The sequence below is a fragment of the Nansenia antarctica genome (assembly GCF_963989245.1).
Source record: "Nansenia antarctica genome assembly, chromosome: 1".
Classification (NCBI taxonomy): Eukaryota; Metazoa; Chordata; class Actinopteri; order Argentiniformes; family Microstomatidae; genus Nansenia; species Nansenia antarctica.
The window spans coordinates 61,119,497-61,132,152 of record NC_137674.1 but is presented as its reverse complement, the minus strand read 5'-3'; the positions used below and the strand labels follow the sequence as shown (position 1 = coordinate 61,132,152).

The window sequence follows — 12,656 nt, the reverse complement described above, 5'->3', positions numbered from 1 at the left end:
ATAGGGCAAGAGGAACATCTAGTCTCTGTGTTCAGCTCAGGCGAGTGTTGCTATCCAAGCTCTCTTTACTGAATGAATTCTATGCTACAGTTAGATTTCTAATAGGCCATACCACTGTTTGGTGCCAACAACCCCAACAACCTTGTACGTAATAAATGTAATAGTTGCTCTCTATGCACACTAAGCTTTGCTTACCAGGCACACATTCCCATAAGCACACAGAGGACTGCTCTCATAGACTGACCACTCACACACACTTCCCACGCCACCAGTCCTCTTCAGCTTCAGGCCTATATTCAGTAGGAGGACTTACTCTCCCCACAGACACACACACACACACAAACGCAACGGTCACACACACACGGTCACACACGCACACTCACACACACACACAAACACACACACACACACACACACAAATGCACGGTCACACACGCACGGTCACACATGCACACTCGCACACACACACACACACACACACACACACACACACACACACACACACTGTTTCCCTTCCAGCAGAAGTGTTTTTGACTGTGCAAGAGGCCACTTTGATGGTGGTTGCTTTCTCAAGGTCTGCAGGGAGTGACCTCTGACCCCAGATCTGGACACGGCGTCTGGTCCCTCCGGCTAAGGGGAGCGGATCAAGGCAGTCTGGAGAGGAGAACCATGTGGAACTCATTTGAAGAGTCAGAGTAGCACATGAAGGAAGCTCTCTCAGGGACTCTCTCTCGCTGCTTTAGTTGACCTGGAAAAGCAGACACACAACACACTCCTCCTCTCTCTCTCTCTCTCTCTCTCTCTCTCTCTCTCTCTCTCTCTCTCATACACACCCACACACCCACGTACACACACATACACACACACACACACTCTTTTTCAAAGTCTTTCAGTGTGTCCTCTCACTGTGTGTCCTGCTTTCTGGCACAGAGCTGGCGCAGGGCTGTGATGATCAGACAGAAGTGTAGTTCCCTCCCATGCAGCGACAGTGTGTTTTAAAGCGTTGGGAGTCGTGTTTTTTCCCGGCTTAGCTTTTCACCTCGCCTTCACAGCATACGTCCCTGGCTTTATACCTGGAGAGATGGGATGCATGTTAAGTTGGAAGACATGAGTCACACCGCTATACATAGAATAGGTGGGAGATTGAGCGAGGAAGAAAGAGAAATGGGAGAGAGAGAGATAGAGGGGGAGGGAGGTACAGGGAGAGAGGGAGGGAAAGAGAGGAAGGGGGACAGCAAGCAAGAGAGAGAGAGAGAGAGAGTGAGAGAGAGCTAGGGAGAAAAAAGGGGAAAGAGTGAGAATGAAATGTGAGAATGAAATGAGGGGAGAGAAGAGTGAGAGCAGCAACTGAGAGAGAGAGAGAGCAAGTGAGATAGAGAGAGAGAGAGAGAGAGAGAGAGAGTGAGAGAGAGAGAGAGAGAGAGAAGAGAGAGAGAGAGAGAGAGAGAGAGAGAGAGAGAGAGAGAGAGAGAGAGAGAGAGGAGGTAGTGGGCAGGCGGAGAGAGAGTTGTCTGTACTTGTGGTGGTGGTGGCGGCGGGGTGTGTATCGAGGGTAAACACGGTTGTCAGGAGCGTGTCGCTATGCTATAAGAGGCCATGTTGAACACGGGGTGGTAATTTCCTGCCTCCCTCTCTCCCTCCTTCCCTCCCTCCCTCCTTCCCTCCTCCCTCCCTCCCTCCGCCGATGCATGATCTACCACTCTGTGGCATGTGGAATGGGGAGCCGTCACCATGGCAACGGAAAGCCCGGCTGGAGTGAGGGAGCAAAAGGGGGGAGGGAGGGAGGGAGGGAGGGAGAGGGATGGGAGACATTTAGCCAGAGAGACCGACCTGTGCACACTCCACACACACACACACACACACACACACACACACGCAGCGAGTGATCAAGATTACAAAAGAGACACTGTGCAGGGACTTACTTATAAGGTTATCAAGAGCAACACGGGAAATATTAGAGGTGACCTGGCAACCCAGTCAATAAGATTACTATGGGTACAGCACAGACCTACTTGAAGAGCAGTCGGAGGAACTGAAACACACATGCATACACACCGCACAAAAAACACACGCACACACACACACACACGCACAGACACACACGCCAAGTGCTACACCGCCGATTACAAAAACAAGCATTAGAGCCCAACTTTAGTGCTGAGAGGGTACAGAAGCACTATATTTACGGCAACATTGGGAGTTCAGCTCACATCTTAAAATATGCTGCTGTAGCAGACAAAGCAAATCCTGGTCATCATTTATGAAAAGCAAAGTGACCCCAGAGATGAAGATGACAGCTGTTTTACTGAACAGAGGCGTCTGTGGTGAGCAGCCAGCCTTGAATAACCAGTACTCTGGCACAAAGTACATTCTCTCTCTCTCTCTCTTCTCTACCTCCTTCTCTCCCTTATCGCCATATTTCTACCCCCTTTCCCCATCCCCTCCTCTCTCTGCTCTCTCTTTTCTCTCTCTTTTATACCTTCTCTCTTCTCTCACTTCCTTGTCCCTCTCTACCTTTTCGACCTTCTCCCTCTACTTCCTTCTCTTCATCTCCCCTCCATTCTCTCCGTCCGCCCCTCCCTCCTCTCCAATTCTCTTTACCTTCTCTACCTTCTCCCTCTCTCCTTTCTCTCCCACCTCTCTCTCTCTCTTTCTCTCTCTCTCTCTCTCTACAGTCAGTCAGTGCTGTGCTAACTACACAGTGTTCCCTCCATGACTCCCACATAAATACGCTCAGACATTGACCGCAGCTCTCAGACCAACACTGAGCTCTTTAGCCCGCCATTCGATGGGATAGATTCAGACGCCCAGCGGTCGTTGGTAATTGAATGATTCGCAACAGGCTTAACTCATTTATGACGGTTTCCCGCTCAATTTAACGTCCCCTCTCTCATCAATACCACTCTGTTAGACTACTCAGACAAGCAGTAAATGTTTATTGTACTTCTCAGGGTCTTAGGTGTTTACCTTTATGTTTGAGGTGTTTTTATTTTCTTTGATTTTCCTCAGTGTCTCTTTTACGGTAGATCTTAACTTTGAAACTGTTTTTGTGTACATGTGTTCTGTGTATGCATGTGTATTTGTGTCCATCTGTTTGTGTGTGTGCGTGTGTGTGTGTGTGTGTGTGTGTGTGTGCGCGCGTGTGTTTCATGCCCACTAGTGTCTGTTGGCGTGGATTTGTGTGTATCTCTCTGTAAGTCTTTGTGTCTGCTCCTCTCTCTCTAGTTTCTCAAGGCGTGATCCAAAATGGCGCCCGCATCAGGAGCCAGGGTCTGTTTCCTGTCATCCGACCCCTACCCATAAGCCCCGTCGGGAGCAGGACCTCTGCGATAAGGTCAGTGAACCAATCCTTCACCCATCACATTAAACCCTGTCTGCTAAACACACACACACACACACACACACACACACACACACACACAGTACTTTTCCACACAGTTTACATAATCCTGTTTATTTTATTGTACTCCAAAGTCACATGAAGGTGTAGTACAACATATTTTTGTTCAGCTCCTCTATGTATTTATTTATACAGCAGTCACACAGTTTCTATTTTTATGAAGAGCCTTATGATTCATAGAAGCGCCTGAACAGGCCAGGACATGCACATCCATCATAGCAGCATACGAGTATGAAAGCCCACACCACCTAATGAATTAAACATATCCGAAGGCTTAAGGTATGCACTGAATATTTGATCACTAATAGGAGTGTATGTTTTTCCTATGAGATATTAATAATATGCCCCCGCAGATGGAAAATGAGGTCTTAGGGAGTGTACATTGGACAGTGGGACTACTTTTGATTCATTCATAGGATATCAGGATCCACTGATCCTGTCTTAGGCTTACACAAAAATACACTCTGGTAATTTCACAGTACATATTTGCCAACATGTTGACAGGACTAGGATTACAATGCTTTACAGGACCGTAATGACAGATTGCTGTATTTTTCTTCAGCCGTGTAAATGACAGTACTACAGGGGATCATTTACATATTAATCATTTAGCTAGACACCACTTGAGTAAGTGCCTTATTCAAGAGCACACTAGTGGTGGTGTTCCCAGGTGGGATTTGAACTCATGACCTTCTGATCACCAGTCCAATTCACTATCACCACTGCCATCACTACCCCTAGAGCATGGATCACCAAGCTTCACATCTGGCCTGCAGAATACATTTTATTTTTTATTTATTTATGTATTTTTTATTTAATTTATTTTTTAGATTAATGAATTCAGAAAATATGAGGAGGAAATAATGTAGTTACAGTATTTAGAATATCTAGCGACCCACAGGTTGTAAATGTGACATAAGGCACTCAAGGCCCCGAATGGTTGCGGCTAATCAGTAGATGAATTCACTGCAAGACAACGCCACCTTTTTGTTACACGAGGTGAGGTCCTCGGGACTAAAGTAAAGCACTCAGGTTCGTGTAAGAGGGAGACATGCAGGGGCGCCGCTAAGGGGGTGGTAAGTTAGGACGATTCTAAGGGCCCAGCACTGACAGGGGCCCATGAGAATCTTTAAAAATATATATATTATATTTATAAATAATATTATTAATATCATAAGGACGTTAATGTAGCCGAATTCAAATTATAATTCTATGTATTAAAAAAAGTCACAAAAGAAACAAACTGGAGTTTTGTTTCTCTATGTTTAACAAAATGAAGCCTTATTATTTACCCCTCTATTTATTCATTGCATGGTTCAGTCCACCGCGCGCGAGCTGCTAGACTAGAGGAACGTTACCGCAAATATTCTGACAAGGTTTCCATGACCAACATGTCCTGCTGTAGTATGTGTGTGGGACAGATGGAGGACAGCCAGATTGGAAATGCATCAAATGTACGTGTGCGTGCGTGGACGATGTCGTGAAAGGCAAAGCCAAAGTCAGGGTCTCAAAAGAGAAAAGTAAAAAAATCTGTGATCTAATCACTGCGTGGATGATCTAGTTAGCTCGCTATAGCTAATTAACATTAACTTCAAGTATAGTTAACTTACAGTGCACTGTCAGTATAATTTCAGTTAAATGTATGAGATGAGTGCAATTTTGGTCCAAATATAGGTTATTAGAGCTCAGTGAATTTGTATCCAGCAGCTATGCACTCTTGCTATAGCTAGCTAGCTAACTAGTATAATGTTACATGCTAATGACGTCATGCACAGATGCAGCTCCAGGATCAGGACTCCTTCCCTCAACCCACCTCCCAGTTGAAGGAGAAGGAGGTGAGCAGTAGGAGTTTGGGGTTAACAAACATATTTTGAATATTTTAATGTATGCTGCATTACCATGCAAGCATTGAATACAACTTTAGCTAATATTCATATTTAGTTAATAGTTCTTCCAGTAATTGCAATAACATTGACCACTGGCATCTTAATAATATTGTTAGCTAGCTAGATAACATTTAAGTTAGCTAATCTGGTGTAATGTATGTATTATTATGTTAATACTATTATAGGACATATTATGAATTATGTACCTATGGATACTCCATGCCAGGGCCCACTTCAAGCAAGGCAGCCAGAGAGGAGAGCAGCGGTGGGGGGTAGTGGTGGTCTAGTAGTGGATAGTGAGTTGGACTTGTGATTGGAAAGTTGCAAGTTCAAATCCCGCCTGAAACCTCACCACTACTTGTGTGCCCTTGGGTAAGGCACTTAGCCTTCAGTTACTCCAGGGGGAATGTCCCTGTAATTCGTAATTGTTTGGATTAAAAGCGTCTGCTAAATGGCAAAATTAATTAAAATTTAAAAAATTAAGAGGTAAAGAGGCAGAAGAAGAACAAAGGACAATGACAGCAGCACAGCAAGTTGGCTTCATCACTAGATTTCAAGGATCTTATTAAAGATGTTGCTATATACTAAGAAGGCCCAGCGTTTAGCTTTGATTTGATTTGATCTCTTTACTCCTATCTTGAATCGTTGTGCATTAGGCTAGATATAGTTTTTAGCTCTCCAGGTATACTAAATACTGCCGCAGTGTAAAAATAAAAATCTTCCCATTTCACATTCAATTTCGCTGGCACCATGTCTGTGTTGCTCCCTCTTGTATAAGACACGTTTGTCTTTGTGTGAAACAAGCAATGCTGAGTCAGTAAATATCTCTCTGCTGTAATTCTTCATTGATCTAATCCTGACAGTATTATGGCCAACTGATCTTTACAAGATCTACATTTATTTAGACACAATACCACCCCATTAAAATTATATATTTGACTTTTTGTGTGATTTATACTTTTATAATTGGGTTCCAATCTTCATTTAATTATACTTTTGTCCTTGTGTTGTTCAAGTCTTAATTTAATAAGTTAAAGAATGTTGAGATTTCTTTGCTGAATTGTTGATTCCTGTATTAACTGTAATTTTACATTTACAAAAGATGTCCATCATTGGATTTCTTGCAGTGCATCAATAGTTCATCAACTTCAACTGGGTTTAGGTTGATGGGTGGTTTAGGTGGGGGGGCCCAAAATTATATTCTGTCATGGGGCCCAGAATCTCTAGCGGCGCCCCTGGAGACATGAAACCAGGTTCACACAGCGAAGATTGTTACGGTGTAAATAGAAAAACACTTTATTTAACATGTATATTTAAAAACTATTTACTCTATTTAAAACACCATACAAAAACAAACAAAACACGAGGGTAGGACAACTGGCAGTAGAGAGGGATACTACTAACCCGATGGACAGGTACACCAGTGAATCTGTGACATGAACACACACACAGCACAAAGACACTGCAGACAGTGGGCTAAGTGTTCCCCAGTGATTAATCACACCAAACACGTCACGCACACACAACATGCAGTGCAAGGAGACTAAACCCGGGAACCCCGACTACCCTCTCCACGCCGGCGCCCCCCACTCAAACCAAAGAACAGAAAAACAACAACAATAAAAAGACTAATATATAAAAACGACCAGTTGGTTCCGTCTGATAATAAATAACACGTCAGTTGGAATTATCCACTACAGAGGGTTTGTTTTCATTACAGTAAATATTGGATATGAGCAAAACAGCAGCTAGCAGTCCTATGGGCAAAGGGAAAGGAGTTGGATTAATCATCCACCCATAACACTGTAGCCTCGTCTATTCTGTGAGCCACAAGCCCCTGTACCTGAGTCCACGGCAGCTACCGGCTAGTCCGCTGTATTGGCGCCCCGCAAGTCAGGCTAGACCTGTAGCAAAGTACAATAGTTAACATCGCTTCTCATCATGTACAAAACAAAAACAGTAACCAGTAGCTGTATACGCACCCTCACGTCTCCCTTACTAGCACGCTAGCACCACTCGGCAACCACTCCGATCTACACCACCTGCACAAACAACGTAATGAGAGGGGACGACAAAAGATGAGCGGCTAACCCAGTTAGTGTGTTTACAAGCAGATTTACCTTCAGGACTTCAGAGCTCCGGACGTGACAAGCTCAGGCCCTGTCCACACCTATACGTTTTTTTGATATACGTGGATTTTTATATTCGTTTTGGGGGGTTCGTCCAGACGCAAACGAGTTTTTGCCCTCTGAAAACGAAGATGTTTAAAAACGCCTGCCAGAGTGAAGATGTTTAAAAACGCTGTATATTCGCCGTATATTTTTGACGTGTGGACGAGATAGACGGAGCTTTTTGTATTCGCACGTCATCATGCGCGTAGATTTCTATGATCATGCGCACTGCAGCTGTTTGCTGTTCCCTCCAATGTCATATCCTAGCACCAGTAACTACTTTGTTTACAACAGGCAACGGTGTTCGCGGCTACACAAGCGAGGAAAATGGATGTGAACAAAGTGCTTCTAGTTCTTTCACTGTTAACTGGACTTTTAACCTGTTCACAGATAAATGCACAGTTAATGATCGAGAACATTGAGCGACAGAGGCGTCTGATTGGCCAGCGGGGCTATGGGGATAATATTATATCGCCGACTACTGGTGTGGAATGCTCAATGACAGCGTTTATATTGCGTTCATGCGTATGCATGTGGACACAGACATTGTTTATAAACATGCTGGTGTGGACGGTAATATTTTTATATACGAAAAACGTTTATCAAAAAAAACGTATAGGTGTGGACAGGGCCTAACTCTCAGACGGATATGCCCACAGTGCGTGTTCCTGGTTCTTAAAGGCCCATATCCGCCCCCACTTCCCCTCTAAAGTCCCGCCTTGAAAGAAACTAATTGGCTACAGGTGGTACCTGTTACATAAAGATGTTATAAATCCATCTGTCAGCTTATTATTGGCGAGTAGCCTATACAACCTGATGCAGGAGGAGTCAGACCTACCTCATTCACAATGCTGCAACCTTGCTTCGCTGGTTGTGCACTGAATGCCCTCTCTTGTTCAGTTAATTATTCCACTGGCATGTCTCTATCCAGATTTCAAGCTCACAATCTTTCTGCGACAGGCCTCTGACTGGTCAGGGTATGACTCTTAGAAGGTTTTGTGACAGCCAAGATTGTGATTATTTTGCAACAGCTACCATTTCATTGCAGAAGAGGCATACAGGTTTAACGTTACTGAACGTTTGTAAGATGAATGCGTACATGTCAGTCCATTCTTCAGCAAAGCTGCAGTTTTCCACGTCAATTTTACGCTTCAGGCTCTTTCTTTAGAGTGACATTTTGCATGATTGATAGTGGATAGATTGATAGATCTGGTCTAATGGATAGTGACTTGGACTTGGACTTGTACTGACTCTTGCCTGAAACACCACCACTAGTGTGCCCTTGAGTACAGCATTTAGCCCTAAATTACTCCAGGGAGAATGTCCCTGTAATCTGTAATTGTAAATTGTTTTGGATTAAAAGTGTCTGCTAAATAGTAAATTATTATTTAAATGATGTTGATCGACAAAATGGCAGCTCCGCTAAAGTGAAGCCAAACTATCTTGATCGCTCCCTGGTGGCTCCCTGGTGGCTCGCTGGTGGCTCGCTGCAGTATAGGTGTTAGGCTGATATGAATGAATGAATGAATGGTCTTTTTTTGTCATTTATATAGTACAGGTACCATACAACGAAATTTGGGAGGGGGGGCTCCCCTGGTGCTAGGATTTTTTTTTTACTAAAAACAAGAAGGGAAAAAGAGGCTATAGAGGATATAGGCTAATACCAATTATATAGGCTAATACCAAGAACAAAAAGGCCTATGCCCGAATTATGTTTGTTGACTTTAGTTCCGCCTTTAATACGGTACAACCCCACGTGCTCTTAGGAAAGCTCAAAGACATGGGTGTCAATAGTACTTTAATCAAATGGATCCATTCCTTCATGTTAGAAAGAGAACAGCAAGTGAAAGTCAATGGAACACTGTCAGTGACTAAACACTGCAGTACAGGTGTCCCCCAAGGTTGCGTTCTGTCCCCATCTCTGTCCCCCTTCTCAGTATACACCAACGACTGTAAAAGTAACCACCCAAGCAACCATATTATAAAATATGCTGACGACACTGCAATTCTAAGTCTCCTTGATAAAGATACAGACCCCTCGGTGCTCCATGATGAGATTAACATATTCACTAAATGGTGCGACAGCAACCATCTCATCTTAAACCTCACCAAAACTCAGGAGGTTGTGTTAGACCCAAGGCAGGTAACTGACCATGAGCCTGTGGTCGTTAAAGACCAAACAATCATCCAGGTGCCCTCTTATAAGTACTTAGGTATTCAATTAGACAACCATCTCTGCTGGAATACACACTTAGACAGCTTATGTAACAAACTACAGCAGAGGCTTTATCACCTGAGGCGACTCAGACTTTATGGGGTGAGAAAGCAGTCATGAGAATTTTCTATCAGTCCATTGTTGAAAGTGTAATCAGATATGGAATAATTGTGTGGTTTGGCAACTTAACTGTACAACAAAAAAACAGACTAGTCAGCATTCACAAAACAGCTATTAAAATTGTAGGTGAAAGAGACTATGTGATCCTAAATAAACTATATGAAAAAGCTGTCCTGGACAAGGCTAACAAGATAATCGCAGACCCCCAACATCCGCTCTCCACAGAATACGAAGTTCTCCCCCTAGGTAGAAGGCTTCGCATGCCAAGATGTAATTATAAGCTCTTAAAACTATCATTTGTCCCATTCTCCATTAAACTAATCAATTCGCTCAAGCAGAAACGATGATTAGGACATGATCACCAGCACCTGCACTTTATCTTAGACACCACTTGAAGGGCCATGTGCAATATTCGAAAACACCACTTGAAGGGTTATGTGCAATATATATTTATACCAAATGATGCCATGTCCAGGTGGAAACTGCTGCCAATGTCACTCAATGTTTGTTGCTGTCCTGTTGTTTACTTTGCCTACTGTGTTGTATGTATCGTCTCTGTTACACTTGAAGCATGAAAGTACCATGCCCAAGACAAATTTCCCCTCGGGGACAATAAAGTATAATCAATCAATCAATCAATCAATTAATAACATTAATTCAGTAAGAAAGTGAAAATATTAAACAATAATATGCTAATTATGCCTAAATAAAATAAAATAAAACATATATATATATACATATATCAGTGGTGAGCGGTGACCTTTTGCACTGGTCAAGCTACCTCAATTTTGAATATTCGTCGGCATGACCTAACTCTCTCTGACACGCACGCACGCACGCACACACACACACACACACACACACACACACACACACACACACACACCTCGGCGGACCTAAATCTCTCACACAAACGTAGGCCTAAACTCTGATCACAAACCTACCACAACAAATTGAGAGGCTACAGTACAAAAAAGCAAAAAAATAAATAGCAACACGTCCTACCTTATTTGTAGGCGAAGTCCATCCTCCGATCCATCCTAGTAAATTCCGTGATGACTTTGTCATAACTGACTTTGTCATTCCGTGTGTTGCCAAATGTCTGAAGTTTTACCAGACAAAGTATGTGGGAAGATGCACGCTCATGCTTAGTCATAGTGGTTTGGAGGGGGTTTAAATCGCCATAGCCTGTCGTGGTCCAGACTGTGTGTTCAGTAGAAAAAAGGAGACATGGCCAACAAAACAGTTTGCTAACATTTGGGTAGCCAGCTAGCCATGTATGTTTTTCATATGTGCTAGCTTGAAAGTGACGAACGAAACTCTTCGTTGTTTTTTGTGATGGCAAGTTCAGGAGTTGGACGTTCTCTTGAAATAATATTATTTTTTCCCTCAAATGTCCTCCGAGAAAACGGCACCGAACGCAAAGATTCTATTGAATTAATATCACTCATGTTGACAGTGTGGCGATGGTGATGAGGTGAACTGTCAAGTGTCAAGTGCCGCAAAAAATTCAAATGCTAGTAGAGTTAGCAGGGTTGCCAGATGGGATTGACAATTTACAACCTAACCAGTCTATAACCGCTAAATACAGTAGCCCATTCCATTCCGCTAACCCGCCCTGTCTGGCAACCCTGTGCGCATGCGTGTCTATGCATAAGCTGGTTCACAGCCAGCTTTTTTGCCTATCAAAATGATCACTTTCAGTAAACAGGCCGACTGCACTGTAACTACTCGGAATCACAGAGCGCATGCGCGAGGTAAGCTCTCTTCTTGACAGCTCTAGATTAGCAGAATGGGATAGATACAGCAGGGCAGCGAACACACTGAGAGACAAACATTTAAATGCTTTTTTTATTAAAAGGCTTGGGCATGCGCCGCATTTATAGCATATTATGATGGCTTGCCCATGATATATATAAACCCCTAAAAAAAAGTTTGGAAACGTTATTTCAGTCGATTCTTCCTCCCCTTTAATAATACCAATTGGTATTGTATTTTATATCGTTGGAAAGCCTGATTAGTCACCTTTACTTGTAAGGATCATGCATTCGTGGAATGAGTAACACAGCTAAACGTGTGGGTAGCGGCCCAAAAATGTTTGCCAAAATCCCCTGCAATATTCTTCTGTTGGTATTCACTCTCGTTTTGAGCTTCAAGTGCGGGCAGGTGTATGTCAGTCACAGGTGTGTGACTGGCACCTGAATGGCACCTAATTGACAGGAATTATATTCTGGGGCCAGTGGCGATCCCATATCTTCAGAATCTGGGACCTAACTCCATTCTCCAGGAGGACAACGCTCGCCCCCACAGAGCCAGGACCATCACAGAGCCCCTCCAGAATTTGGGAGTGGAGAGGGTGGAATAGCCTGCCGTGAGTCCAGACTTCAACCCAATTGAACACTTGTGGGATCAGCTTGGGCGTGCTGTACGTGCCAGAGTGACCAACGCAACCATGTTGGCTGACTTGCGGCAAATCCTGGTTGAGGAATGGGATGCCGTCCCACAGCAGTGTGTGACCAGGCTGGGTGAACAACATGAGGAGGAGGTGCCAAGCTGTTGTGACTGCGTATGGATCTTCCACACGCTACTGAGGTCCCTGACAGTGTAAAATTAATAAAGTGTAAAAATGGCCAACATGTGTTGTTTTTTCCTTATTACTGTGGGAGAGTGCAATCATCCAATCCACCAAGCAACTTAAAACGAGAGTGAATGCCAACAGAAGAATATTGGGGATTTTGGCAAATATTTTTGGGCCGCTACCCACACGTTTATCTGTGTTGCTCATTCCACGAATGCATGATCCTTACAAGTTGTACCTCGTTGTAAAGGTGACTAATCAGGCTTTCCAACGAAATAAAATACAA

General features: G+C 43.6%; 1 protein-coding gene across 1 annotated transcript in view; it reads left to right on the top strand.

The window, feature by feature from the left end:
* Nucleotides 1–12,656, top strand: part of LOC308151715 (forkhead box protein N3-like) — a 36,396-nt gene that overhangs the window by 21,227 nt on the left and 2,513 nt on the right. Inside the window, exon 3 of the mRNA XM_080524629.1 lies at nucleotides 3,199–3,334. Within this exon, the coding sequence (XP_080380755.1) occupies nucleotides 3,199–3,334 (136 nt within the window). The remainder of the gene's footprint in view (nucleotides 1–3,198; nucleotides 3,335–12,656) is intronic.